We start from the raw sequence: 27,801 nt of genomic DNA, 5'->3' as shown, positions 1-27,801 counted from the left end.
CAGTTAAAAACAATACTTCGGGTATACTGATTTGAAATCTTAGAGGAGATTTAAAACTACTCCACGAATGCAGCAAAATTATATAAATGTGCCACTGAGGACTGCAAGAAGACTAAAGCCCGCCCACCGCGATATAAATGACAGGTTGACAGCCAATCAGAACAGAGATTAGAGAAGGAGCTCCTGCAACGGCGTGAATTCTGAACGCGAGCTCGGGCTGTCGGAGGTACATTTTAATCCTTCTTTCTAATGAAACTGTCAAGCAACATTAACTGTTCAAGCAAGATATAAGTCGAGAAATATTTCTATGTATCTTCGCATTACATTATAAATACGTTTAGTCAGCACTCTGCACAATGGTAGTAAGGACGCTTGTGGTTGAGGTCAGAATCAGAGTTGTTACTGCATTCGCCGTTTTGATGCACTGACGTCACCGCGCGATTTTGCGTTTTTGTAATCTCGTGCGCTGCGCGTGCTGATACCAAAGCGCGCTTGCGCTTGCGCTGTCAAAGGCTTTTTTAATACGGTTTAAAAAGCGCAGGATGAACAAAAACGCCTCCTTTATTCACACAGCATTTGTTTACTCAACAATCATCGTTTTAATGAATTCTTACTTCCATTGAGAGGGCATGTGTCCCCATGCAATGTGCAGAAAGCACTTATGTTATTTTTATCCGGAGTTTGTCATTCTTGCAAGAGATGTTCCTTGACCCCTGCATCATGTTTCAAATTCATATTGCTGCTGTATACGTCTATGGCCACTCAAGAAACCCTTTGGCATTTAGACTGCATGAGGTCTGTAGAAAGTGAAATTTTCATGAAAGCGTTTCTCTGTTCCCCTCTGATTGTGAAAGTCTAAATAGTGTTCAGATGTATTTTGCTGGTCCACTTCACAGCAAGCTGCTTGCATAGAGACTGAAGTAAACTGACTCTGAGATGTTTTCCAGGCACAGCAGTGAATGCCGGCTGAAGAGAAGCCTCCTGTCGCCCATGCAACTTTAAGGAACCTGGACAGGAGCTGAAAATCTTCATCACCCCTTAGTAATCGGATGAAATGATTTAGACCTTTGGATAAGTTTCGTGAAGTTTCATCAGGAGAAAACTGGTTAACAGAACTGAAGGCTTTTGTCTAGTGCTATAAGAGCTTTTTTTGGCCGTAATCTTGCAGCATTGTTTCTGAGTTTTCTTTTATTGTAAATTTTTTGCTTGTATTTATTCAAAATCTCACAACCGCAATCATGGGAGCAGCAGATTATGGATATTACCGCATTGTTATATTTATCTCAATGTTTGTGGGCTACATGCTATATTACTTCAACCGAAAGACTTTCTCCTTTCTAATGCCATCAGTGATGGAGGAGATTGATCTGGATAAAGAAGATCTTGGTAAGTGGGATCAGTAATTTTTATATATATATATATATATAAAGAAATGCATGCTTTTTCAGCAAGGTTGTGTTGATTTTATGAAAAGTGACAGTAAAGACATATATGATACAAAAGATAACTGTTTTTAATAAATGCTTTTCTTTTGAACTTTATATTCATCAAAGAATCCACAAAAACTGTTTTCAACATTGATAATAGTAATGTTTCTTGAGCAGCAAATCAGCATATTAGAATGATTTCTGAAGGATCATGTGACACTGAAGACTGGAGTAATGATGCTGAAAATTCAGCTTTGCCATCACAAGAATATTTTTTTTTTTACTGTATTTTTGCTCAAAGAGACTGATCAAAAACATTAAGAAATCTTACAGACCGCAAACTGTATATATGTGTGTGTATATACAGGGTGGGCCATTTATATGGATACACCGTAATAACATGGGAATGGTTGGTGATATTAAAGTCCTGTTTGTGGCACATTAGTATATGTGAAGGGGCAAACTCCTCAAGATGGGTGGTGACCATGGTGGCCATTTAGAAGTCGGCCATCTTGGATACAACTTTTGTTTTTTCAATAGGAAGAGGGCCATGTGACACATCAAACTTATTGGTAATGTCACAAGAAAAACAATGGTGTGCTTGGTTTCAACGTAACTTTATTCGTTCATGAGTTATTTACAAGTTTCTGACCACTTATAAAATGTGTTCAATGTGCTGCCCATTGTGTTGGATTGTCAATGCAACCCTGTTCTCCCACTCTTATACTATATATATATAATCACACAGAGGGTCCCTGCCCTGTCTTTTTATTCACTCCTTGCCTTGAAAAATCATTGAAGAGCCCTGTTGTAGTGCAATGCAGTATTTCATGGCTTACTAAGAAATCCATGCCAAAGCCACAAAACACCCAGAGTAGGTTCTCTCACTTGTGTCTTTTCCTGTTCCCTGTGATGTAGGGCTGATCACCAGCAGTCAGACTCTGGCCTACGCTATCAGTAAGTTTATCAGCGGAGTGCTTTCTGACCGGTTCAGCGCTCGCTGGCTCTTCGCCACCGGGCTCTTCATTGTAGGCACCATAAACATCGCCTTTTCCTGGTCATCCACTGTCATGACGTTTACCGTGCTTTGGTTCGTGAACGGGTTCGGTCAGGGTTTCGGCTGGCCACCATGTGGAAAGGTGCTTCGGAAGGTAAGACTGACCCTTTGCCTTTAAAATCTGTCAGTATGCACCTGTCTTCCAGTGTTGGCAGTGTGACGGGAATAGCTGGGAATTCCATCTGCTGACCTCACACTGATGAATGCCACTAGATGTATTCTAGATGCAACAGCTGATCCTCGTGGAGTCAAGCTGCGAGAGTTACGATACACTTCAATCTAATTTAAGCAACCAACAGCAGTTAACTTTGCCAAACCAACCTGGAAGCACTTGGTCTGCGGTAAAATAAAAAATATTGAATATGACATACATTTCAGTGGGTGTTCAAATGCATTATAGTCATTAACTGGCATTGCTTTGGATTTAGGTTTATTTTAATATTTAATTGCTATTCAGATTCTAAATATTGTTTACCTAGGATAGATATGCTAATGATGATATAGCATATCATCATCATTAGCATATCTAGCCTAGGTAGTCTTTTTAGATAAAAGAAACCAAATTATTATTGTAGTCTTTTTATATTGATTTTTTTTTTTTACTTCAGGAACATCCCAAAAAGAGGTTTTATTCATTTTTATCTAGCATTGGGCAGATGGAATGGCACAGAAACAAGTTACATGAAATAAATCCTAGTATATGTTTATTGAAAGGTGAAGAACAAACATCATGCCTTGCTTGTAAAACTCCATTGACTGTTAAACATATTTTATTGGTGTCAACTGTTTTTAATGGAATTTCATTCAGAGAAATTATTAACTGGTTTATTTAAAAATGTACCACGTGAATTTATCTTTGAATTTTTATCTTGTGTCTTATGTCTTTAGCTAGTTGTTAATTGTATGGTTTTTATTATTCAATTGCCATGATCCTGTCATGAAGATAGTATTGTCGCTGACATGGCATTAAAAAATAATTAATATATACATTATCCAACATTGCTTAGCAATTTTGACCTCAACATGTAGCTAAGTTGACTATACTATGGAGCCCCTAAAGGGACATGGTAATGGCAAAAAAAAATAGATCTGGAAAACAATTATGAACACACAAAAGTTTCTCAGGGAATGCTACATTTTTGCGAGCGGACGTAAAAGTTTTGAAATATATTTTTTCTTCCCATATCTTATAGTTTTTTCCACCACCATGTCTCTTTATGGGCTGCGTACTAATTAAATGTTAAATTAACTAGAAGCATTTTCTAGAAAATAGCTTAAAACCTGTATTGACATTGTGTTAATTGGTTTCCATGAAATCATTTCTTGTTCCGGCTTTTTCCAGTGGTTTGAACCGTCTCAGTTTGGCACATGGTGGGCCATCCTGTGCTGCAGTATGAACCTGGCAGGTAGTCTGGGACCCATCATCACTACAGTGCTGGTTCAGTACTATAACTGGAGAATCATCATGTCCATGTCTGGGGTGATTTGCATGGCCGTCGCTGTCGTTTGCCTTCTGACGGTGAAGAACGAACCCAGTGATGTGGGGCTGCCCAACATTGAGCCTGGAGCTAAAAAGGGCAAAGGGAAGAAGGGAGGTGAGATAATAATTGTTAATTGTTTTTATGTTTATGCTGTTTACAATATGTTTGTTTGTTATTGGCTACTGCTCCTGTCAATCCTCTCCGCCGTTGTTCCAGGCCCTAATGAGGAAAGCAGTCTAAAAGAGTTCCTGTTGTCTCCGTACCTTTGGGTGCTGTCTGCGGGATACCTGGTTGTGTTTGGGGTAAAGATCGCCTGTACTGACTGGGGTCAGCTCTTCCTCATGCAGGAAAAAGGCCAGTCTGCCATGATGGGTGAGTGTGGTACTTTATAGAGCTGGTAAGTCCCGCCCCTTCCGCTAACCCCACTGGACCTCTAGGTTGAAAAATCGTCAATGCAAGTGAATGGGAGAAAATAATTATTTTCTGGTCCCGTTTGAATTGTGCCATGAATGTGAACATATGTTGTCTGTGAATTTTTAATAGAATTTTTCGTGTGAAGAATGCTACAATTTAGCGGGTAGAAGTTTGATACGGTTAGACTTTCGACTTTTCGACTTTCGCTGCTTTCGACGCGTTTGAAACGTCACCACCACTCGCACACGGACACTAGCTCACGGATCCTGCTAAACATGGCTGTGTCTTTGGTGCACTTCATCGCCTTCTTTCAGGGAGAGGACAAAATCGTTGAGGTTGGCGAAAACCACGGGTAAGTCAACTTTATGGGGTGACGTCCCATAGGCGACATGTAGTCTTTTCCACAACTGCTAGCCGAAGAATCATACCATATACTGTCACACTCGTAACATGAAAAATTATATAAAAAATTCACAGACAACATATGTTCATATTCATGGCAAAATTCAAACGGGACCAAAAAAAAAATAATTTTTTCTCCCATTCACTTGCATTGACGATTTTTCAACCTAGAGGTCCACTTGGGGTTTTACGGATGGGCGGGACTTACCAGCTCTATAGCTGTTTATCCTGAAGCTTTCTGTGTTGTTTATGGTCCGTCTATGGATGCTAACGTGTTTGTTTTCTACAGGCAGCTCATACATGAGCGCGCTGGAAGTTGGAGGGTTTTTTGGCAGCATTGGAGCTGGTTATCTGTCAGACAGGGCTGTTGCTCGGGTGGGTTCGGTTTACAGTATAATCCATTAATTTGGAATGCACAATATTTCAGATTATATCTAATAAAATCTCTTACTAGATTGATAATATTGGCCGTTATATTAATATTTAGAAATAAAAAAAATATATATATATAAAGTGAATTAAAATAATGGCCTTAATAATAATTATAATAATATTTGTTGCAACAGATTCATCATTTTTGCCATTATATTAATAATTAAAGTAATAGCTATAGATTTAAAATGAATTAAAATAATGGCCTATCGCCCTTTTTTGCTATACTGTTGCATTCCTAATTTGTATGTTATGAATGGAGATCATTTCATCTGTTAAACAGTGACTTCCTATTTTACAGCAAGGTCTGGGTATCTATGGTAATCCTCGCCATGGGCTACTCCTGATGATGATGGCTGGCATGGCTGTGTCCATGTACCTTTTCCGGGTTACCATCACACCAGAGACCCCAGAGGTGATTTTATTTTTATTTTATTTTTATCAAAAAATTTTCATCCACCTATTTTTACACAAATTTTGCCATATCTCAGAAAAAAAGCTAGATGAAAATGACAAGATGTGCGTAAATTCTAAAAATGAGCATTAAAAAAAACTTGTATCTGATTAGAAGACATGCACATAGTAATTTACCATGACGGAAAAAAGAGCTAAAGTGTCTTCCCCGATTGCAGCAACTTAAATTTTTATGACAGATATTTCTCAGGAAGTGACAACACATGGGATGGAAACGTTGCTTTCTATGAAAAGGTTTTATGTGAAAAGAGCGATTCCAATTTTCCCCAAAAATTAAATGTGCAACTTTGGATGGAAACATAGCTAATTTGTGCTTTCTTGTGTTAGTTAAATGGTTATGTGTGCTTCCTCAGGAAGCACCGCTATGGGTTTTGGCACTCCATCCAGTTTCAGTCCTCACTGGTGTCTCAGAGAAAGAGGTATTGAGCTCCAATAATTCACTAGAATGAGATAATTTAGCCATCTTTATTGTCTTAGTTTTTCACTTAAATGTTTTCTAATACAAAAAAAAACCTAAACTCTTTCTATTCTGCAGCTTTGGATTTTGATTCTTGGTGCTGCATTTGGATTTTCCTCATATGGTCCAATTGCCTTGTTTGGGGTTATTGCGAGTGAGAGCGCCCCCTCCAATTTCTGTGGGACATCGCATGCCATTGTAGCTCTGATGGCAAATGGTAATTCTGCACAAATTCTTTTCATGACAAAATGCATGAAGATAAAATGCTATATATAACCATTTATTTCCTTTTTTTAAATTTTTTTTTAGTTGGTGCATTCATTGCTGGCCTGCCATTCAGCACCGTCGCTAAACGCTACAGCTGGGACACAGCATTTTGGGTAGCAGAAGTCTCCTGTGCTATAACAACAGTTTGTTTCTTCTTTGTGCGTAACATGCGTACAAAAATGGGCCACGTGCCTAAAAAGATGGACTAATCCTCTTAATAAAATGATCCAATCAGAGAGCCCTGCAAATGGGACAGCACTCGATTGGGACATCTGGGCCTGGTTTCACAGACTAGGTTAGGTTAAGCCAGGGTTAGGCTTTAGTTCAATTAGGGCATTTAAAGGTGCAGTATGTAAAATTGACAGATGGCAGTTGAAATTGGTACTGCAGTCCAAATTCAAAATATTGGAGAGCGTTGTTTCCCCATAACGCCCAATAATATAATTTCCCCAATAATATTGGGTAAATTGGCAACGTGTGGTATCGCACAGACCAAAACAAAAACAGAAATTCCGACACGGAACGCACATTTCAAAGTAAAATGACTGGCTGTAGAAGTGTTTTTCAGAGAAACGAGTATGTGAACTCAGCATGTTTCCTAAATATCTGCAAACATATTATAATATTTTTCTGCTTTAGTACAGTCAAAACACTTACATACAGCACCTTTAAGTATATTTTATAAATGTGCCTTAGAAACAAACATTACTGGTGTGCATCTTGAGACAAAACAATGGCACTGACATATTTTTAAGATACGTCAGTGCAAGTTGCTTCCAGTTAAAACAGCTCAAACATGCATTTTAGTCTGGGACTTAGACTTAAGCCTTGTCTGTGAAACCGGGGGCTGGTCACACTTAAAGATCACTTAAAGTTAGTTCACACAAAAGTGAAAATTCTGTCATCATTTACTCACCCTTGTGTCATTATAAATGAAACACAAATGAAGAGATCGTAAAATAAATCCTTATGATTGGAGAGGTTTTATCCATGTCTTTTGAAGAGACATGACAGATTTAATTTAGGTTTTTATGAAAGAAAGTTTTATAGGTTTGAAATGACATGAGGGTGAGCAATTGATGACAGAATTTTCATTTTTGGGTGAACTAACCCTTTAAGGAACTGTTTTTAGGGTTTTAATGCCAGTGTTACTGTTGCACTTTTAAAAAATATATATTTTTAAATTGCATTTAGATAACCTAAGAAGATAATCAGTATCACATTTTTATTTTTTTTTTTTCACGAGCTTATTCGGCAGCAATATCACAACATTCACACACACTTTAGAGATGAAGTGGCTCCACTGTACATCCTTCAGATGAACAGAACTTGTATTACTGTAAGAATAGAAATGTTTACAGATTGAAGTATAAAAAGTTGTTTACTTTCTTAGTTTGTATCAACATGAATTGTTTCACATGAATGTTGTTTGACTTGTTACTTTCTATGTATGCTTGTTCAATTGTTGAGTAACAGCTTTAGGTACGGAGAAATGAGGATCATCTCTCTCCAGTGTACACATATTTTTAATAGACACACATTGTTTTTTTGCACTTTAACATTTGTACTTTGTACATAACCTCCAGTATTAAAGCAGGAATTTTATTTTTGAAATACAGGGGTTGGACAATAAAACTGAAACACTGGTCAATATAGTGTTGGAGCAATAGCACATCTGAACATAAAATATTGCAATCCACACAGCATAATGGGAGACATATCAGAGTTCAAAAGAGGATAAATTGTTGGTGCGTGTCTCACTGGCACATCTGTGACCAGGACAGTCTTTGTGGTGTATCGAGAGCTATCCAGGGTAATCTCTGCATACCACCATGTAGGACGAACCACATCCAACAGGAGTAACTGTCAACACAAAATGAAGCTGTCTGAAAGGGATCTCAAGGTACTAACCAGAATTAATGTGCTCCTGTTTCCACCAAAACTGTTCGTCTGGAGTCAATATTCACAGTCGGGCTGCTATAGCCAGCATTTTGGTCACTCGTGCCAAAGCCAAATGTTTCATTGGTGCCAACAGTGCAAATCTTGGGCGGTGGACAATGTGAAACATGTATTGTTCTCTGAAGAGTCCACCTTCACTGTCTTTCCCACAACCGTGGGAGTTATTGTGTGGAGAAGCTCCAAAGATGCTTAACACCCGGATTGTTGCCCAGAGTGAAACGCGGGTGGATCAGTGATGGTTTGGGCGGCAATATCATGGCATTCCACATCACTGCCAAAGACTACCGAACCAATCTGGAGACCATGTGCACCTAATGGTTCAAACATTGTACCCTGAAGGGGGTGCTATGTATCAGTATGATAATGCACCAATACACACAGCAAGACATGTGAAAGTATGGTTTGATGAAATGAAAGTGAAGTTGAACATCTCCCATGGCCTACACATATTTTTGAGTCACTTTAGGGTATTTTTGGAGGAGCTTTCATATTTATATTATTTTTTTCAAATGACTATGGTGTTAAAACAATGCATTCTAGCAGCACTTCTTTACAACTTTCAGTTCAGTCATTGCATCCTAAAACAAAAAGTATGTGCTTAAATCGAAAATGTGAATAGACTCTGTAAACGAGTTTGATTAGACGTTCTCTGTTTTTCATGCAGCTCCCATGAGCAGGACGAACCAGCACATTGAGTAGGTTACAACAGTAATAGCCTACAACCCTGGCACTTACCATATAAAGGACATAAATATTTCTTTCTCTGAAACTTTCTAGTGACACAGTTAAAAAGGGGCGTAGAATGTACAATAAATTGTCAGAAATTGGTTTGATTTTGTCAGATTTTGCAACATAAACTAAACTACCCAGATTTTTTTTTTTTTTTTTTTTTTTTACAAAAATGTATAGCCTACATATATTTAAGGTTTATGAAATTGAAAATAGCTCATAATGACTTTTTTTGCAAGTGAATTAATATGATTGATTCATGTGGTAAATGTACATCACACATCTATGGAAGCTTATTTCTAAATTGTCTAAATTGACTAAGTTATAATTATGAGAATAAATGTTGATAAAGAACAGGTCATAATTTTAATGAATCGTAATGTCAAGTGGAAATTCACATACTAAGTCATAGTTGTGAGTGGCAAACTAAGCTGACATTATTATATTAAAAAGTCAAAATTGTGACTGTCATTATTACTGTCATAATTGTGACTAAGTTAAAAATTTGACTTTTTAATGTCATAAAGATGATTCATAATTTTCTTGTGTGGCAGAAATGTCTCTTTTTTTGCAAGTGAACACTCGCTCCAGTCCTGCAGGTGACGAGCGCGAGCCTTTGAGCGCAGAGAAAGCACGCGCTGCACCAGTCGAAGTGCACGCGGACAAAGCGGACGTGCGCGTGCGCTACTTCCTTTCTCTTCCGCAGCTCGCAACGCCTCAGCATGGTGAGTGCTCGAGCGACTCCATAATGTTAGAAAATATCACTTTTTACCCACTTCTCACGTGAAATAGCCGTGATATAACCACAGTGTCCTACTTTTTAAAGCATAATGAATACTATAATGCAGAATAAGTGGGCCATTTAAGCGTTTGTGTATGGTTATTTTGTATGAAATGTTGCCGCATCGTGCGCGAGGCCCGAGCACACGCGCACAGCATTACCACATTGGCTTATTATAACTCTTGTCGATGTAATTAATAAAATACGTATTTATTTGCGCATGTGATTTAAATGATTTTTCTGTAACTGTCCAGCCGCCCAAGGATAGCAAGCAGAAGAAGGATGCGGGCAAGTCCAAAAAGGACAAGGATCCCGTCAACAAATCCGGAGGCAAAGCGAAGAAGAAGGTAAAAATACTTGAACACTATTCACCTCACGTAAAAGACCTGTCAGTTACGAGCAATTAACTGATTATGTGGTGTAAATGCGTGCATGAATTTATATAGTTTTTCCTTGTATTTGGTTTTGAGTAGAAGTGGTCCAAAGGAAAGGTGAGGGATAAGCTGAATAACCTGGTCCTCTTCGACAAGGCCACATACGACAAACTGTACAAAGAAGTCCCCAACTACAAGCTGATCACCCCCGCTGTGGTTTCTGAGAGACTGAAGATCAGGGGCTCGCTGGCCAGGGCTGCCCTTCAGGAGCTGCTCGGCAAAGGTGAAGATCTGACGCTCCAACAATTAATATGATTGATTCATGTGGTTCATGTACATCACACATCTATGGAGACGCATTTCCACAGCATAAGAAAAAAATATGACAGTCTAAATTGACTAAGTTATAATTATGAGAATAAATGTTGATAAAGAACAGGTCATAATTTTAATTAATCGTAATGTCAAGTGGAAATTCACATACTAAATCATAGCTGTGAGTGGCAAACTAAGCTGAAATTATTATATTAAAAAGTCAAAATTGTGACTGTCATTATTACTGTCAGAATTTTGCTTTGTCATAATTGTGACTAAGTTAGAATTTTGACTTTTTAATGTCATAAATATGATTCATAATTTTCTTGTGTGGCAGAAATGATTCCCAAGTGTTTTGTCAGTCGAATCCCCTGTTGGTTCATATTCCAGTAATTTAATGACATGTTAGTTGCTAGTATTAATTAAAAATGACCTAGATGTAAGACTTCAATATATTGATGTAAGTTTCAATTGTACTGTGAAATAATTTATTTACAATAGTTTTTTACACTACAAGTTACAATATTAATGTATGTCTTAAATTCTTAAGGGTTCAAACCCTCAACCGTTGATTTTTAGCTGAATACTGGTGAGTTGCTGTACATTTTCAGGAATGTTGTAAATAAAGCGAACAGTGCACGTTGCGTTCGCAAATGCACATTTGACTTGGCACATACAGAGATAGAGTGTGTGTTATGAATCCATGATGGAGTGATGTTTGGCCTTTGTTGTTGTCAGGTCTTATCAAGCTGGTGTCCAAGCACAGGGCTCAGGTGATTTACACCAGAAACACCAAGGGCACAGATGAGGTAGTTCCGGAGAAGGAGGCATAACATGGTGATTATTTAACTAAATTGTTCATTTTTTCATATTTGATGTCTTTCAATGTTTTTACCTACAGGATTCTTTCATTAAATGTTTATTCATCTCTTTTTCAGATTCCACCTTGGCTTGAGTTTATGGTCTTTTGTATAGGTAAATAAACCACAAAATGGAACTTGTGTTTGTGCTTTCCTTCTTTAAAATGAATATGTACCAACGTTGTGAGCCTTTAGTCCGAAGAATCCTTGAGGATATCTGTGTGAAATGTACATTGGGATTTATTAGGTTTTAGGTTATATTGGGTCTGGTTATGACAGAATGGTGATGTTTATGAATCTTAAGTTAGATCAAGCTACTAAAACCAAGCTTTATTACTCAATTACACTGACTGGCTTTATGCATACGGCCCCTGGTCTTGAGTAAAATTTTAGTAAGTGTCAATTCTAAGAATGGCAATTTTACTCTTCTTAGACTTAATGTGTGATTCATAAAGGTTCCTAAGTGTTAAGACTAGGTCTTGGCTCCTAAATTATTTGTGTGCTGGAGAGGTTACCTAACCTAGCAGTAATAAGATGGAAGCAGAGAGTAGACACACTTTCCAACAAAAATGAAATGTATTGGAGCCACATGATGACATGGAGTTGATGAAACCATACTAGCTTGATCATACGCTCATGTCGTTTCCAAACCTGCAAGTCTTTCGTTCATCTTCAGAACACAAATGAAATCTGGGAGCTTTCTATTCTAAAGGCTTAATTAAATCTGTTTATATAAAGTGATCGAGTCTCTTCAGAAATTTTGGATTAAACCATTATTCATATGGATTAGTATATGATCTATTCATGAACTTTTTGAAGTGTTAAATTGGTAGTTGTGTAGCTGTCAATGGAGGGATAGAAAGCTCTCAGATTTCATTTGTCTCGGGGGTTTGGAATGACGTGTGTGAGTAAATGACAATTTAAATTTTTGGGTGAACTATCACTTTAAATCAGCACCTACTATCAATGCACAAAGTAATGTGAAATGCAGCTAATGCACAATAAATAGAAGTGAAACCTGATTTTCATGTCATCTTTTCACATTTTAATAAGGCTTAAAAGGTAGCAGCACATGAGACAAAAAAATGAGGATATTTGTGACAGTCTACTAAACTAGGGGTTTTAAATTTGCATCAAGGTCCAGCACTAGTGCATCAACAAAGTCTTCAATGGTAGGGGCCTTCTGTAGCATTCCTGAGGATACAAAATGAGTGAATATTAACAGTTGGTGAAGTCTTATAAAATGTAATTTCCAAGTGTTTTAATTACCTTGGACCATCAGCATAGGCTCTTTGCTTCCTCCATGAGCGAGCATCTCTCTGCGATAACGCTCTCCCATCACTCTGTAAATGAGACAGTTTATTTTGTATGCTTTAATAGTGAACCCTAGTGACTATAAAATGTAAAAAGAACAAAAATAAGGAATAGTATTTCCAGACACCTTGGGTACGTTTGATGTACATTTGTGCACTCACTCAGCATCCACCATAAAAATAATGTAAAATATGCGATAAATGGCAAGAGAATGGCATTACACTGACCTACTGAAGGGGTCCTGTAGAAAGCACTGCCTCCACACCATAGAGGCAACCGCCCTGGACATGAGGTAGGAGTAATATTTAGCACCATAGCCAACCAGGTGACTAAATCTCAGCTGCCAAGCCTATATCATCAGAGAACATGTAGGATTAGTATTTTATTATAAACATAAGTTAAAAAAAAGAGACCCTGCAACTCACTGTGTCACAAACATATGGTAACCCGTAAAACGTCTCCTGCATTTCCCTGAGGATGTCAGTGGTTGATCTGTATAGTGGTTTTCCATGATAAACCTGATCCAAAGCTGCATAGAAAATCTGTAAAGAGAAGAAATACACTAAAAACATTACTGACTATGACTAGTAGACATTTAACCCTTATAGATTCTTCTATATCATACAATATGAGCAATAAAAGCCTGTTAAGCCAAATATGATTTTGTATTATATTATATATATGAAGAGTATACAGATGCAAAAGCCTCTAAGTGCCATCTGAGATTTTCTTCTTGAATGATAATTTTTATCAAGCTCGTATATTTAAGTTCAATCATTTCACTTAAATGGCAATGCAAATTACCTATTAATTGTCATTTAAGTGAAATTATTTAAATTAAATATACAAGCTTTTGCATCTGAACTCTTCATATACATACATATACAAACCTTTTTTTATCTCTAAAGATTCAGTAAATGTTTCAATAAAAAAAAATATATATCGATTAGTCTGACTATTATGTCAGGCTTTACAGGGTTAATGTAACTGGAATTTCCCAACTATAGTTGACATTCACAATTACTCCTGATTCAATAAAGCTCTGACATTCTTCCAACCAGCACAATAGTTCTCTATAACAGAGCGGTGATATCTGTCTTCAGTACCTGTAGCTGAGTGTCAGCAGCACTACAGACCCTCTTAGACTCACATAAACGGGACACAAGGCTCTCTGGAAGGGGCTGGAGGAAACAAAAGACATGTTAAATTAACAAGCAGTTCTTTTAATGGGGTTCAGATACAGAGATGATGATCACTCGAGCAGGCACAAACCCACCTCTCCAGTCTGATAATGACGTGCAAACTGGCTCACAACACGATAATCTGAGGCGAAATACTCCATCAGAACAGAAGGGACTTCAGCAAAGTCTGTGGAGCACCTGGTTCCTTTATTGATACATAAATCAAACTCAAGTCAACCTGGCAGTTTGCCATGTAAATTCAATTTGTATTCATTTTATTCAGGCTAAAGGAGTATAACTTAGAAGCTGTAGTAATCATCACCAAATAACCCTGAATATCCCTTTAATTATGAAGTTAACTCTGACCTGTGACATGCTGATAGCGTGTCCTGCCAAACATGGAGTGCATGGCATGTCCCATCTCATGAAACAGGTTTTCCACCATGGAGGGGGTGAGCAGAGATGGGGTTTTTCCGCTTGGTGGAGGTAGACTCAGCATCAGCACCACAACTGGCAGCTGGTAAACGCCATCTTCCCTCAGCCGGCCACCGCGGATGGTGAAATGACAGTCCTGCCATACAGGGGGAACAGTATGTTAATAAATGAAATATAAAATACACTCACCTAAAGGATTATTAGGAACACCATACTAATACTGTGTTTGACCCCCTTTCGCCTTCAGAACTGCCTTAATTCTAATTGGCATTGATTCAACAAGGTGCTGAAAGCATTCTTTAGAAATGTTGGCCCATATTGATAGGATAGCATCTTGCAGTTGATGGAGATTTGTGGGATGCACATCCAGGGCACGAAGCTCCCGTTCCACCACATCCCAAATATGCTCTATTGGGTTGAGATCTGGTGACTGTGGGGGCCATTTTAGTACAGTGAACTCATTGTCATGTTCAAGAAAACAATTTGAAATGATTCGAGCTTTGTGACATAGTGCATTATCCTGCTGGAAGTATCCATCAGAGGATGGGTACATGGTGGTCATAAAGGGATGGACATGGTCAGAAACAATGCTCAGGTAGGCCGTGGCATTTAAACGATGCCCAATTGGCACTAAGGGGCCTAAAGTGTGCCAAGAAAACGTCCCCCACACCATTACACCACCACCACCAGCCTGCACAGTGGTAACAAGGCATGATGGATCCATGTTCTCATTCTGTTTACGCCAAATTCTGACTCTACCATCTGAATGTCTCAACAGAAATCGAGACTCATCAGACCAGGCAACATTTTTCCAGTCTTCAACTGTCCAATTTTGGTGAGCTCGTGCAAATTGTAGCCTCTTTTTCCTATTTGTAGTAGAGATGAGTGGTACCCGGTGGGGTCTTCTGCTGTTGTAGCCCATCCGCCTCAAGGTTGTGCGTGTTGTGGCTTCACAAATGCTTTGCTGCATACCTCGGTTGTAACGAGTGGTTATTTCAGTCAAAGTTGCTCTTTTATCAGCTTGAATCAGTCGGCCCATCCTCCTCTGACCTCTAGCAAAAAGTCTCTTATGCTCATCAAGGCTGCATTTTTTGTTTTAATAAAAAAAATATTTTGAAATATTATTACAATTTCAAATATTTTAAAATGTAATTTATTCTTGTGATGCAAAGCTTCATTTTCAGAATCATTACTCTAGTTTTCAGTGTCACATGATCCTTCAGAAATCATCCTAATAAGCTGATTTGCTGCTCAAGAAACATTGTATCATTATAAATGTTGAAAACAGTTGTGCTGCTTAGTATTTTTTTGTAAAAAAAAAAACTACAATACATTTTTTCAAGATATGTTTTAAGTTCAAAGTTCTTGAGGAACACATTCAAATGATCTATCCAATCAGCACGAGAGGAGGCCAATATATATAGCCGTCTGTAGGGCGGAGCGAATATGGGTAGAACTCTTTGTTGCCCTAGTACTTCAGAAATCCTTTTAGAAGTAATCATGTGAATTAAACGTGGCACAATGGCCTTCATCATCACAGTATGATAATGCAAGGGATTCATCAATATGCTGATTGAGGACTGTTGGGACACAGGATGGTTCTGTCTGGGGAGACAAGAGTCGTTTACACCTCAATGACACGTCTGCACCATTTGCTCCACAGGACACGTGCTTTCCACTACATACTATTTATCTGCTAGTGTGTTCTAACATGTTACTGTGTAATGTTTGGTCTCATCTGATATCTTATAAACTGAAATGAATGGTGGTGAACTTTATAAAGATACTGAAGAATCCTAATCTACAATATAGGTAATATTGCTTAAACATGCATTGAGGAGAATATGTTAATGTACTTCTCCCCCTCTTGAAAACCACCCATTTGCTTTATCTTTTGGTTTTGGTCGGTTTTGGTGTTGGTATTCCACTCATGTTTAACAATGCTTTGCTCAGGGTATAAGAAAGAAAGGTAACTGTTTTTCAGAGAGGCTTCAACCCTGCCACTCTGTTCTTTAAGAGGTTAAAGAATAAGAACAACTTTAATGGAGTCAGATTAATTATATTGGAGTCAGATAAATAACTGAATCATTCAACTGCTTTTTGTTCCAATTATTGTAAACTTCTAGCCTTACACGACTCACCTATGTTCCTCGACCACCCGACTCCTCATTCTCGGCTGCTCCAACCCTCTCATTGGACAGCACACCAAATACGCTCTCTTACTCTATCTGATTATTTGTAAGTGTGAACCCGTGAATCTTTTATGAATAGAAAGTTCAAAAGAATAGCATTTATTTGAAATAGAAATGTTTTGTAACTTTTACGCACCATATGACCCCGCACTCAGTGATCCCAACCTTACGTGAACTTTTTTGCTGCTGTTCTAAATGCTGTTACACTTTCCGATAATACCACTTACAGTTGACCGTGGAATATCTACCTGGGATGAAATTTCACAAACTGACTTATAGGAAAGGTGACATCCTATCACAGTACCACTGAATTCACTGAGCTCTTCAGAGCAACCCGTTTTTTCACAAATGTTTGTAACTGCAGATTGCATGGCTAGGTGCTTAATTTGACACACCTGTGACATTGGGTCTGATTGAAACACCTGAATTGAATAATTAAGAGATGTGACTTTTTGTCAATTGAGGGTCTGTTTACACGACAAGGTTTCAACTAAAAACGGAAAACATTTTATGGGTTTTGGCTGCTCATGACAATGGCGTTTTGGGGGCCTTAAAACGCAAACTTTTGAAAACTCTGTTAAAATGCATGTTTTTGAAAACGATACTGCTATTGTCTCTGTGTAAACTACAAAAACGGTGTGAAAACGGGGTGACATTGTGCGCATTACGTGTTCAGTCTACAGGCACGTAGCGTTTCTTCACAAAGTGACATCGCCAGCTATTGGCCTGGCATGAATAAGACAGCGTTTTTAATTGTTTTCGTGGATCTGTGTGAATGGGGAACAACGCTGTCGTCCGTAGGCGAAAAAACGCAATTACATTTTTGTCGTGTAAACATACCCTTAGTGTATATCTGAATCAGTGTACGGAATCGTTCAAGAGCAGACAGCTGTACCTGGTGAGGTTTATCAGGTCTACGGAAGAAATCACAGTAGATGTATCCCAGCAGTCCCTCTGTTTCATGGACCAAGGCCTGTTTGTAGCACAAGAAACAGTAAATTCAGCTCTCCATCTGCATCTGTAAGTGATTGACGGAAGGTTGATCTTTAAAACGGAGCATACGAAGATGGAGGAGAGCAGCTCACCAGCTTTCGAACATCTTCGCTCCACAGTTCACCCATCTTCGGCTGCACCGTTTGGAAAGAAACGCCCAGAATCTGCGTGAAGAGATGGTTGAGTCCCTCCATGCAAGCACCGAGAGAGAAGTACGGACTGTAGACGCTGGGATCAATGTTAAACCTGCAGGTACATGAGCGTATATGAGGATAAACTCGAAGTAGATTGTTTATTCAGAGGGATGTATGCATGAAAACGCCTTACTTCTCTGTTCGTATGGCACCGCTGAGGTACGCATGATCCCACGGCATCACTTCCTGACATGTGAAAAACAATATTTAGAAAATCTGTCTGCATTTGTGATGCAAACGAAAAAAAGGGGAAAACAACGTTCGCAAAACAAATCCGGTGCACAAAATAAACATTTACAGGATTTGTTGAGTGTGTTTTCTTCTTCATTTCTTTCATCATCATGAAGTCCATTGATGTTCTGTGTTATGACAAACAAACGTAGAGTAAGCTTTACAACACTTCAATGACTCTAATTCAAAAACAGCAAATAATGTGAAACGTACCTGTCAGAGAGTTTTTCTGTTAGCAGCTTCAAAAACTTCATCACAGTCTCTGTAAAACAAACAAATTCGTTTACTAATTTGTTTTCATTGCTCCTTTATTTGCAGCTTTTACGCAAAACGTAGCTAGGACTATAGCCAGCAGTTGATAATCTGATTAAAAGCTATTACTCTGACTAAAATGCTATTACCTGGGTTTTTAGCCATTGTTCCTTTCAAAGCCCTGTGTGAAAACGACTCATAGCCCACTAATGTTGCCAGCTCATGTCTACAAGCCAAAAGCTCATCCAGACAAACCAAAAGACTAGTGTTGGGGTACAGAAATATTTTATACGCAGCTTCCCGCACCTACCAGAGGGAAGAAAAAAAGATGCTTGAACATGCAATTGAAAGCTATCCAGCTTGCATAAACAGCCAATAGCAAGTCACATCACAGGGACATGATGGATTTTTGTGCGCTTTTAATAAGCTCAAGCAACAAACAAACAATCAGATGATACCCAAGTAAACAGAATCATTTGATCATACACACCAACTCATTAGGAGAGTCAGCATACAACCCGCCGATTTGAACGCGGTTCCCATCTATAGAAAAGCAGTGGCGGATGTGCTCTGGAAGAGCTTGCTTCTCTACGGCGTTTGGAAGCTGAGAGCCGCTCAAAAACTCGTGGTTAAGATCCAGTAGCTTCACATTCAGAGCGACAGCCTTGCTCCTCTGAGATGATTCATAAAGAAAGATTATAATAATCAGTATGATCACATTAGAACAGGCTTGTATTTTGGACTTAAAGGGTTGTTCTCACCTTTGATTCATCCAGATGTATTCCACTGATCTCAAAATCTAACATGAGGAGCTCTGCCACTCTCCTAAACCAGCAACAGAAATGTTTTAAAGAAATTAATACTTTTATTCAGCAAAGATGCATTAAAATTGACCAAAAGTGACAGTAAAGACAGTTTCAAAAAAAGTTTCTATTTCAAAAAAATGGTAAAATTCAGCTTTGCCATCACAGGAATAAATTACATTTTAAAATGTAATAAAACCTGCCTTGTGACTGGGTCCAGTGTGGCCAAAACAGCCTCGTTTTCCAGCAAATTCTTCAGGCTCTGACACAAATCAACATTTGTATTGAGTCTGTAACATACACACACATATAAAAACAAAACACAAATATTGTTTGACATTAAAACCAGAATAACCAGATGACAGATACCCACTTTTCCACAACAGTTCCGATATCAACGCATGTCCTTTCCGCTGCCTCCCGGAACGCAGCATCCGGATGAGCCACTTTGATGAAATCTGCCTGCAACAAACGCAAAACTCTGAAATTTAACAGACCCCTAACAAGAATCACAGTTTACATTACACCAACACAATAAAGTTTACCAGGTCTGCCACTTTGCATAAGCTGTCAGACAGCTGGTCAAATGTTTCCACAGTGACGGCACAAGGAGGATGTGTGCAAGCCCTGTGGACCAGAAACTCTGCTTCCCTGAGAGCCTGACACAGAGCCATCTGGAAACCAGCAGGACTGCTGAGCTCTGATACTCCAAAAAGACCCTGGGAACAGAGAGGAAAGAGGCTTACTTTCATTTTGCACTGCAAAACAAAGTCAACACGATTGCATTCATTCGTCATGCTAATACCCGATCATCAAGCAGAAGAAGCTGGATGAAAATATTGAAATTATATCAATCCACAATCTGTCTTGTGATGCAGAATGGAATCATAATCGCACCATATTAGTTCATTTGTCCAGAGGAGAACTGCAACTGACACTATCGGATGATAACAAAACTTGAATGATGATGACACCAGTTTTCTGCGGAGCTGCTTTATAGCTGTTTTGGCTTTGTTTCATAATTGACTAACTCTGCAACATCGACATTCGACACTGTATTGAACCGAGTTGAAGGTGTTCACACCATGTCGTAATCACCGTAATTACTAGATTTCAACTTGTAAAAAGCAGTCACATCCTTGAGCTTACTTGAGCTGAATAATGACTCTATTGTTATCTGTAGAGTTGTTTATAGCTGAATTGAACTCATTTCATAACTGATGAACTTTACATAATTATTGAACTGACTTGAGCTGAATAATTACTTCTGTGGAGCTGCTTTACAACGTATTTGAATAAGTATTTTCCTGTGTATTACTGTTAACCTGCTTTGAAACAGTGTGTAATGCTGCATAATATAAAAGGGTGAGATAGAGTGAAAAGTGGTTCACAAATTAAGATGTTATAAATATTATACAATGTAACCAATAAAAAAAAATTATATAATTCCATTAAAATTATTTTGTAAAAGTAAGAAAAAAAGAATAAGTTAACTTACCTCATAAAGACAGACAGGTATGTACACCTAAATTGTTTTACTGTTAAAGCACAAGTATATATTATAATCTATAAACTTCTTAAATGATTTATTATAAAAGTCTCACCACATTTTTCTGTAAACGTTCCAGTCGTTGGTGCTGAACGTTAAACGCTGCTCCAACGGCAGACCAAGTGTTGACAGTGCGTCTGTAGAGCGCGTGCGAGCGCTGCAGCAAGAGTCTCGCGCAGCGCATCACTGATCATCACACACAACAACATTACTAAACATTACAGCATCAGCCCCTGACAACACGCATTATGAAACAACCTGGCCGCCTCGTATAAAGTATTATGCAAACATTACGGATTAACTCAAGTTTCCCAGCCTGTAAATCAGCGGAGATCAAGCTGCAGTAGATTTCACCTCTCATTCGAAAATCCTCGCAAGGTTTCACTTCAGCACTTTAGTTTCTACAATCACCAATGAAAACGTGAAATCTTAAGTTAAATAAATATAATCCAGAAATGTGTTCTATTGATATATTGTGCAGATTTATTTAGTTATGTGCAGCTATGTTAGGGTTTATCCGGGTTTGGTTTTTATTTACATCACACTAACGAAACTGTGCGGACGTTGCGTAAATAGTGTGTGACGTAAAGCTCAGACAGAGTAATAAATCCATCCAAAGCAGCAAACAAAAGGTCGCATTGCCCATGTTCTCCAGAAATATACCGGTAAAAATGTTCACACTAGGATTAAGCTTTGTTATTTTTTACTTAACGGCTGGTTAGCCGTGGAATCATGTAGATTTAGAATTTGAATCTAAAGAGATTACCGCATACTTGCCAAATAGTTATCATAAGCCACTTTGAATAACGTATAGTTTTTTTTTTTTTTTTTTTTGCTCTCTGTTTTGTTTGTCTTTGTGAAAAGACAGTTGAGTTGAAGAAAAGTTGTAACAACCATATTAAACATTCAGATTGTCTTCTCTTCCAGCTGATCTGTCAAATGCCTTGTGCAAAGTCACTGAGTCAATACAAGGACAGACAAGTTCCCTCATTTACTTTTTAGTTTTTACATAAGTCAGGTTTCTTTTTCATCTCTGATAAATGGTTATAAGGGAATCTAGCCAACAACATTAGCTTTACAAACCCACATTGTAAAAAGCAGGAATGTGGCACCCAAAACAAAGCTCAGACACTCCCTTGCCTTAGCTGAAGTATGTTCGAATATAAACAAAAACCCTTATGACAAACATTTTCTAGATCATCACAGTCAAATAAAGTCTGGGTGGGGGTTGGGGTTAAAATCACATATGGTGGGCAACTGCTTATCCATTTATCTTATTAAACAGTTTCTCAGAGTAACTGTTGATGTGACTTCCTATGCCAACAGGTGCTGTTTGTGAGCTCACATCCATCTGCTCTGCTCTGCACATCTGATTCGGTGATTAAGATACACACATCAGTAAAAGCTGTCTTTGAAATTTGGATGATTTTGTATGTGTGCATATTCATATCACATCAAATGGATGAAGTATAAGACTTGAAGACTTGGAATAGACATGTTATAGACATCAAAGCGTTTACATGCTCTGATATCTTATGCATTTACATTCTAACACATAACATGTAATACATGACTTTTATATGATAAAAATAATAAAACTATCAGATATGAGAGGTCAGAGTACAGTCAGACCCATCAAAATACAACCTGAAACGTTTTTTGCAGGGAATTAGATAAGCAAATCTTCAAATAATTGTGTAGAATGATTACTCAATGTACCAAAGAAACTCTTGAAAAGTCCATACGCTGCATATACAGCTGAATAAATGTGTATTACATGGATCCTAAAATAAATATTTAGTTCGCACCAATTAAACTAATACATAACTATTCATAAAAAAGAGCAAATTATGCCGCAAAAATCATATTAAACACTAACAAAAAGTTATATGGTATTAATGTGTTCTATTTTTGGACACGTATCATGGTAATACCAGTGTTATTTTAGCATCCATTGAGATTATAGTTTTTATTAATATTTTGAATTCATTTTAATGTAAGTTTTATTCATTCTGTTTTTCGTCATTTTTATTATTAATATTTTTAAAAAGACATTTTTAATTTTGTTTCAGTTTTAGTTAATTTAGTTCAAGTTAAACTCAATGAAAAAAACTTTTCTTGGCAACCATTTTTTATTTATTAACATTTATTCAACTTAATATTATAATTATAATAATTTAAGTAATGAAAGTGTTTTTTGTTAACTATATTAACCCTGGGTACAACAATGGTATTCTTTGAAATAGGACAAATACTACAGTACATGCAGAACCTGACAAACTGCAGAATTTGAATGTGCAGATATCTCATTTTAATCTATTTTTACTGTAAGTATAACTAACCCTACAGTAATGAATGTAACTTCAAAATCAAAGGGAGAACAGGGTATCACAACTGATTTTTATTGGCTTGTTTTATCGAACCATAACACACAGAGATACATCTATAAACAATGATCAAAAGAAACTGTACATTTATACTTGATATCTAAGTCCCACAAAAATATTGCTACTGCTGGTCAGAACGCTTAACAACCAAAGAGATTTTTCACGTAATGACTCATTTGTCTCGAATTTTCCATTTTAATAATGCGTTTGGATATTAAAGAATCGCTGGCTTTGCAGGGATATTCATCCCACGTCTGCCATCGGTACCATAACACAAACTGGACTTAAAGCCCCCCCAAAACATTTTCACAGCAGTTTTACACATTTATTGCGGTACTATCACAGAAGAGACAAAATCAATACACACGAAGCACAGGCCTGACATGAACTCCAGTACTAGAGAATATGTTTATTTAGCAGAAATGATTATGGAGAACTGCAGTTAACATATGGAACACAGCTTACAAATGTTCTACAAGTAATCTTTCGCCTTATAAACAATAAACAATGAGTTATTTGCCCACCCCTCCCTCCCCAAACACACATTACAGGTTACACAAACACACACACGCACACACACAAAAAAAAAATCCCTCATAAAGCCAATGGAATGTTAGTCATACGGACAAGCTCGGTAAGATGTCCAGCTGTCTGTGTAAATGACATGCCCGCAAACCTGCCCCTCTACCTCTCACTTTGAAAGCGACTGCGGAGAGGGGGAAAAATACTCCTGTCGACATTTACGATGACGGTAGTTTTTTCTGCCCAATGTAAAAATGCTGGATATGATGAGATCACTTTCAAAATGTTTCTTTTCTTCCATAAAAAATGTGTCTCTACAATCAAACTACTAAAAAACCTGCCTTTAGAAAATAGTAGATAAAAATATTCCCCTGAATTGTACAAGAAAAGAGGTACAGGGAGTGCTGGTAAAAGATGAGACCTCAGCAAAGTTATTCCCCGTCTTCTCCCTTCTTGTCGGCGTCTTCCGTCGCCTGAAAAACATCATCATTGGAGTTAATCACATTGGCCGTTTTTTTCCACATAAGATCACAAATCATTTAAGGGTGATATTACCTCTTCGTCATCTTTTGTTTCTCCGTTTTCTGCGGGCACCTCCTCTTTCTTCTCCTCCTCCTTGGGCTCCTTGGGTTCCTTTGTTTTCTTAGGTTTGGCAGCCGCCTTCTACATTGTTAAATTAAAGTTAATTTTATTGCTAAGTTATAGTCTATAAAAGTCTATAGTCATTTAGGTTTTTACCATAACTTTTAATTAAGCATTTTCCTTACCTTTGGCTTAGGCTCTGCCTTTTGGGGTGTAGGTTTCTAAAAATGAAAAGAGGTATAATACATAAATAAACAAACAAACAAACAAACAATAATTGTCATATCGGCTGAATTAATGTCAAGTGTATATAAAAAAATACCAACGCACACTCACGTTCACCAGCCTCTCCGACCTTCTTTTAGGCTGCAAAACAGTAACAGGGTTAAACCATATATATTTATGCAATAAAATATATATTTTTATAATAAAACTTTATTTCCATGCAAAAAAGTAGGATCTGCTTACCTCAGTGACTTCAGCATCATTGTTCGCCTACAGGTAAAAAAAAAAAACAGAAAAGTGTGTTATTCTCAGAAGTCCAAGTCAATCAATGTAATTTGACATAGATGCATCTTTAGATTTTTACCCCCCAGTTTATGTTTTTCAGGTAGGGATGGGAATATAAGGAATTTTATTTATTTAGGTTCTGATTCCTCTTAACAATTATTTTAGTACTTTTATGAAGATATATTTGGAGGGAAAATGTATATGTCTTGAAACGAGAAATAAATGTAATACAAATATTAAAAACAGCATAATTAAGATCAAACAAACAAAACGTGGTATCAAATCTTATTCAGTCATTCATTTTAATAAATAAAACATATCTAATTAAAACTGAATTCAATGTAAATTAAACTAATTTTGACATGAGTCAGTAACTACAATGATTTAAGCCTCGTTAGCCTTAATACAACATAACAGAAACAGTTGATTCAATTCCAGTCGGACATGACGAAAGTAATAAGTGAATGAGGAAAGGTTTAAAACCGTAAATTCGTAAGTCAATTTTGTAACACCTCTGACTGATTCATAAAAAAGAACAGGCTTATAAAAGTCACTCTTTCACGAAGCGGAATACGCGGTAAATGTATGATTCACTAAAAAAAAAAAGAATCGGCTCATCAGAGTCATTCGTTCGGGAACCGGACATTGGTCGCGATGTTTGGGTTTGATTCATTAAAAAGAATCGGTTCAAATGATTCATTCGTTCGAAAATAGAACTAGCAAGCCACGCTGTACGCTTTAATACACTAAAAAGAATCGGATCATAAGAGTCATTCGCTCGGGGATCAGACTAAATGGCTGCTTTATGTTTCATACTATGGATTGGGTATTTTTTTGAAGTAACGACTCCCAAACATCCAGGCAGCAATTCATCAATGTTTATGTCCTGCCTACGTTTGCCGATAGTGTGCTGTCCCGTCTTTTTTTATTGCAGTCTTGTGTGCACCGCCCCCTTCATTCAACGCTGATTAATGGAGATTTGCGCTCGCCCCACCGACCCCGCTCCATGACATTCCCGCCATTCACTTTCAAACTCAACATCCCGAGGTGCACAGCCGCGAGGAAAAAAAAAACACTACAGAATATACCAGAATAATAGGAAACACCAAACAGTGGCGCTATGATGTGCAAGAATACCGCCATTGCATAATCTACCACTTGCACGATCAAATATTTCGAGACGCGATCGTGCACTAAAGCCCTAATGCACGAATTAAATCCCTAAAGCACGACTATGAGCTGCAGGATAAAATATCGCACCGTCTGTCACTGTGTTTTCAGATCCACCGTGAGTTTTAAATCATCGGGGTTGCGCGAAAGGGCAGCCATGACACTAAAAACACCGAGCCTTTACAAAGCCAGGAATTTGGAATTTCAACCGACCATACTGAAAATAAAAACGGCTTGTAATAAATAAATAAACATTCAACGCAACAATTTGATTTGATGTCCTGCGCGCGACGACTTTAGGTCGCGAATCTTTAAACTGCACATTAACGAAAACTAAGATCGTTACACCCCCTTTGTCTGATGCATGTCGACAGAGACTTCATCTATTTGTAAACAAAAACACGACAAACATAATATATATGCACCGATCACATCCCGTATCCGCGTATGCATGAAAATTAAGCTGGCTTTAATTAACTCAGACAGAGAGAAAAATCTCAGCCGCGCGCTCTCAAATCAAAACACGCGTTTAATAAACAGAAGTATGCAAACACAAAACTGCACGCATACCGTGGCACTGTAAGAAAAATAAGTACATTTGCACGCAACATGTATGCACTGTTTTTACATTCGTTTTTTTTATACTGCATATTCTATTAAAGATGGTGCCTCGATTATTAAGAAACCAATGCGCTACTTACTTTGCTCCTTTTAGGCATGGCTGCAGGTTTTTACAACTCGCAAAAAATCACGGCGTTTAAAAATGCAAGATGCACGGATTTAACGCTGAAAAACAGGCGACACTGTGACTTGAGCTCGGTTAAAGATTCACACAGTAGGGTTGATCACAGTATAGGAAGACGTTAACGCTCGTCCGAAACAAAAACCTGCTCAAACCGGATTGGATTCTCCTCCTCCTCCTTCTTCTTCCCTATTCAATTCATCACAGGCCGACCTGACAGCGAATTTTCGATTCCCACTATGGCGAAGCCTCGTCTCATGAATATTAATTAGACCATGGTGACGTTACTTGATAACCTTCCAGTCACATCCTTTGATTACTATTCATGAGCCATGCCATTCTGATAGTAGGTTGCGATCATTGGCCAGCAGAATAGCGTCCCCTTGCCAACGACAGCTTTTAAGCCAATCAGAGTGAACGCCATTTTTGCAATTTATTATTCATAAGGTGAGTCTTCGCCATAGTAGGATTATCAAATCGTCTCTCCGCCTCCTGCTCCCGGTGATTGGCCTGCGGAGAGCCACTGCACATTTTCAAATCATAGCAAGAAACCCGTGTGGACACTTTTGCATGTCAATCAGTTGCAATAATATTTGTTTTTGCAATGACTTAGAGCTGGTGAAGGGAGATTATCTTAACTCTGCTGTTGATTTGAAAATGTTTGGGAATTCAACGCATTTTCCATGCGATTAGATCATAAATGTTGCGCAATCAAAGGCTTTTTTTTTTTTTTTTTTTTTTTTACATGGTTTCCAGATGTGAGGGAGTTATTTTAGGAGCTGGATTTAAAATGGACCTCGGATATGTTGTGTTTTTAAAGCCCCCGCGTGCATGCAGAGGTTTTAAAAAGGCAGAAAATGGCGACTGTGCAGAGAAACATTTCACTTCTGTGTCACCAACCAAATGTTCCCGATGTTGAAATCTATACCGCAAAAATGGTGCAAAATAAATCTATTGCCAGTTCCAGTGGCATTGTTTCTTTTGTTGAGGGATTTTGTTTATGTCTTCGACGTGAAAATGAATGTAACTATAAAATATTTCAAGTTATATAAAAACGGATTATTTGTCCACTTAGATTTATAAAAAATACAACTACCCCCCAAAATAGGGCTTAACAGGAAGGAAATAATTGTAAAAATAATCATATTCATGAGGAAAACCTGGAAATGCAATGGAAATAAAAAGGAATTTTAAAATTGTGATTTCCAGATCTGGAAAGTAATGGAAACGTAATAAAATGGCGAAATCCATGATAATGTCTATAGTGCATGTATAAATGGTGGATCAAAATTAATCCTCCATTGGGCCACATTCA

At 37.8% G+C, this 27,801-nt stretch overlaps 4 protein-coding genes across 6 annotated transcripts; 2 read left to right on the top strand and 2 right to left on the bottom strand.

Annotated features, from left to right (window-relative positions):
- The first annotated feature begins 161 nt into the window (after positions 1–161).
- Positions 162–7,834, top strand: slc37a4b (solute carrier family 37 member 4b). Of its 2 annotated transcripts, XM_081354744.1 has the most exons (10): positions 162–226; positions 948–1,386; positions 2,346–2,578; positions 3,827–4,079; positions 4,182–4,337; positions 5,071–5,156; positions 5,515–5,628; positions 6,041–6,106; positions 6,223–6,361; positions 6,454–7,834. In XM_081354744.1, exons 2-10 carry the CDS (start codon positions 1,239–1,241, stop codon positions 6,618–6,620), a joined length of 1,362 nt encoding a protein of 453 aa, XP_081210870.1. In that variant the 5' UTR covers positions 162–226; positions 948–1,238; the 3' UTR covers positions 6,621–7,834. The 2 variants fall into 2 exon arrangements, with proteins under 2 accessions (XP_081210870.1, XP_081210871.1); XM_081354745.1 differs by lacking the exon at positions 162–226 and having other exon boundaries at positions 893–1,386.
- A 1,860-nt stretch (positions 7,835–9,694) lies between these two features.
- Positions 9,695–11,566, top strand: rps25 (ribosomal protein S25). The gene is made up of 5 exons (XM_081354456.1): positions 9,695–9,824; positions 10,135–10,227; positions 10,354–10,537; positions 11,308–11,406; positions 11,508–11,566. The coding sequence occupies exons 1-4, from the start codon at positions 9,822–9,824 to the stop codon at positions 11,400–11,402; spliced, it is 375 nt and encodes a 124-aa protein (XP_081210582.1). The 5' UTR covers positions 9,695–9,821; the 3' UTR covers positions 11,403–11,406; positions 11,508–11,566.
- An 843-nt stretch (positions 11,567–12,409) lies between these two features.
- Positions 12,410–21,119, bottom strand: mipepb (mitochondrial intermediate peptidase b). The gene is made up of 20 exons (XM_081354455.1): positions 20,868–21,119; positions 20,629–20,759; positions 19,570–19,743; positions 19,398–19,486; positions 19,228–19,314; positions 18,983–19,046; positions 18,712–18,894; positions 18,371–18,527; positions 18,183–18,231; positions 18,037–18,097; positions 17,872–17,924; positions 17,637–17,790; positions 17,447–17,524; positions 14,291–14,495; positions 14,020–14,129; positions 13,850–13,924; positions 13,169–13,285; positions 12,971–13,092; positions 12,699–12,772; positions 12,410–12,623 (listed from the first exon to the last, which is right to left on the bottom strand). Exons 1-20 carry the CDS (start codon positions 20,932–20,934, stop codon positions 12,538–12,540), a joined length of 2,136 nt encoding a protein of 711 aa, XP_081210581.1. The 5' UTR covers positions 20,935–21,119; the 3' UTR covers positions 12,410–12,537.
- A 1,840-nt stretch (positions 21,120–22,959) lies between these two features.
- On the bottom strand, positions 22,960–26,722 carry hmgn1b (high mobility group nucleosome binding domain 1b). Of its 2 annotated transcripts, none has more exons than XM_081353625.1 (6): positions 26,446–26,722; positions 24,533–24,559; positions 24,395–24,430; positions 24,250–24,285; positions 24,038–24,145; positions 22,960–23,955 (listed from the first exon to the last, which is right to left on the bottom strand). In XM_081353625.1, exons 1-6 carry the CDS (start codon positions 26,461–26,463, stop codon positions 23,914–23,916), a joined length of 267 nt encoding a protein of 88 aa, XP_081209751.1. In that variant the 5' UTR covers positions 26,464–26,722; the 3' UTR covers positions 22,960–23,913. The 2 variants fall into 2 exon arrangements, with proteins under 2 accessions (XP_081209751.1, XP_081209752.1); XM_081353626.1 differs by having other exon boundaries at positions 24,401–24,430.
- Positions 26,723–27,801: the final 1,079 nt, after the last annotated feature.

The sequence above is a fragment of the Scardinius erythrophthalmus genome (assembly GCF_964197995.2).
Source record: "Scardinius erythrophthalmus genome assembly, chromosome: 23".
Taxonomy (NCBI): domain Eukaryota; kingdom Metazoa; phylum Chordata; class Actinopteri; order Cypriniformes; family Leuciscidae; genus Scardinius; species Scardinius erythrophthalmus.
The sequence above is the reverse complement of the archived record's forward strand: the minus strand, read 5'-3'. Positions and strand labels throughout refer to the sequence as shown.

Coding starts and splice junctions, on each gene's coding strand:
- slc37a4b (XM_081354744.1), top strand. CDS start 1,239: ATGGGAGCAGCAGATTATGGATATTACCGCATTGTTATATTTATCTCA. Junction 4,080..4,181: donor GGGCAAAGGGAAGAAGGGAG/GTGAGATAATAA, acceptor CCGTTGTTCCAG/GCCCTAATGAGGAAAGCAGT. Junction 5,157..5,514: donor CAGACAGGGCTGTTGCTCGG/GTGGGTTCGGTT, acceptor CCTATTTTACAG/CAAGGTCTGGGTATCTATGG.
- rps25 (XM_081354456.1), top strand. Junction 10,228..10,353: donor GAGGCAAAGCGAAGAAGAAG/GTAAAAATACTT, acceptor GGTTTTGAGTAG/AAGTGGTCCAAAGGAAAGGT. Junction 10,538..11,307: donor TCAGGAGCTGCTCGGCAAAG/GTGAAGATCTGA, acceptor TGTTGTTGTCAG/GTCTTATCAAGCTGGTGTCC.
- mipepb (XM_081354455.1), bottom strand. CDS start 20,934: ATGAGAGGTGAAATCTACTGCAGCTTGATCTCCGCTGATTTACAGGCT. Junction 13,925..14,019: donor GTCATTATCAGACTGGAGAG/GTGGGTTTGTGC, acceptor TGTTTCCTCCAG/CCCCTTCCAGAGAGCCTTGT. Junction 13,093..13,168: donor TACCATATGTTTGTGACACA/GTGAGTTGCAGG, acceptor CTGATGATATAG/GCTTGGCAGCTGAGATTTAG.
- hmgn1b (XM_081353625.1), bottom strand. Junction 24,431..24,532: donor ATGATGCTGAAGTCACTGAG/GTAAGCAGATCC, acceptor ACTGTTTTGCAG/CCTAAAAGAAGGTCGGAGAG. Junction 24,286..24,394: donor AGAGGCTGGTGAACGTGAGT/GTGCGTTGGTAT, acceptor TTTCATTTTTAG/AAACCTACACCCCAAAAGGC.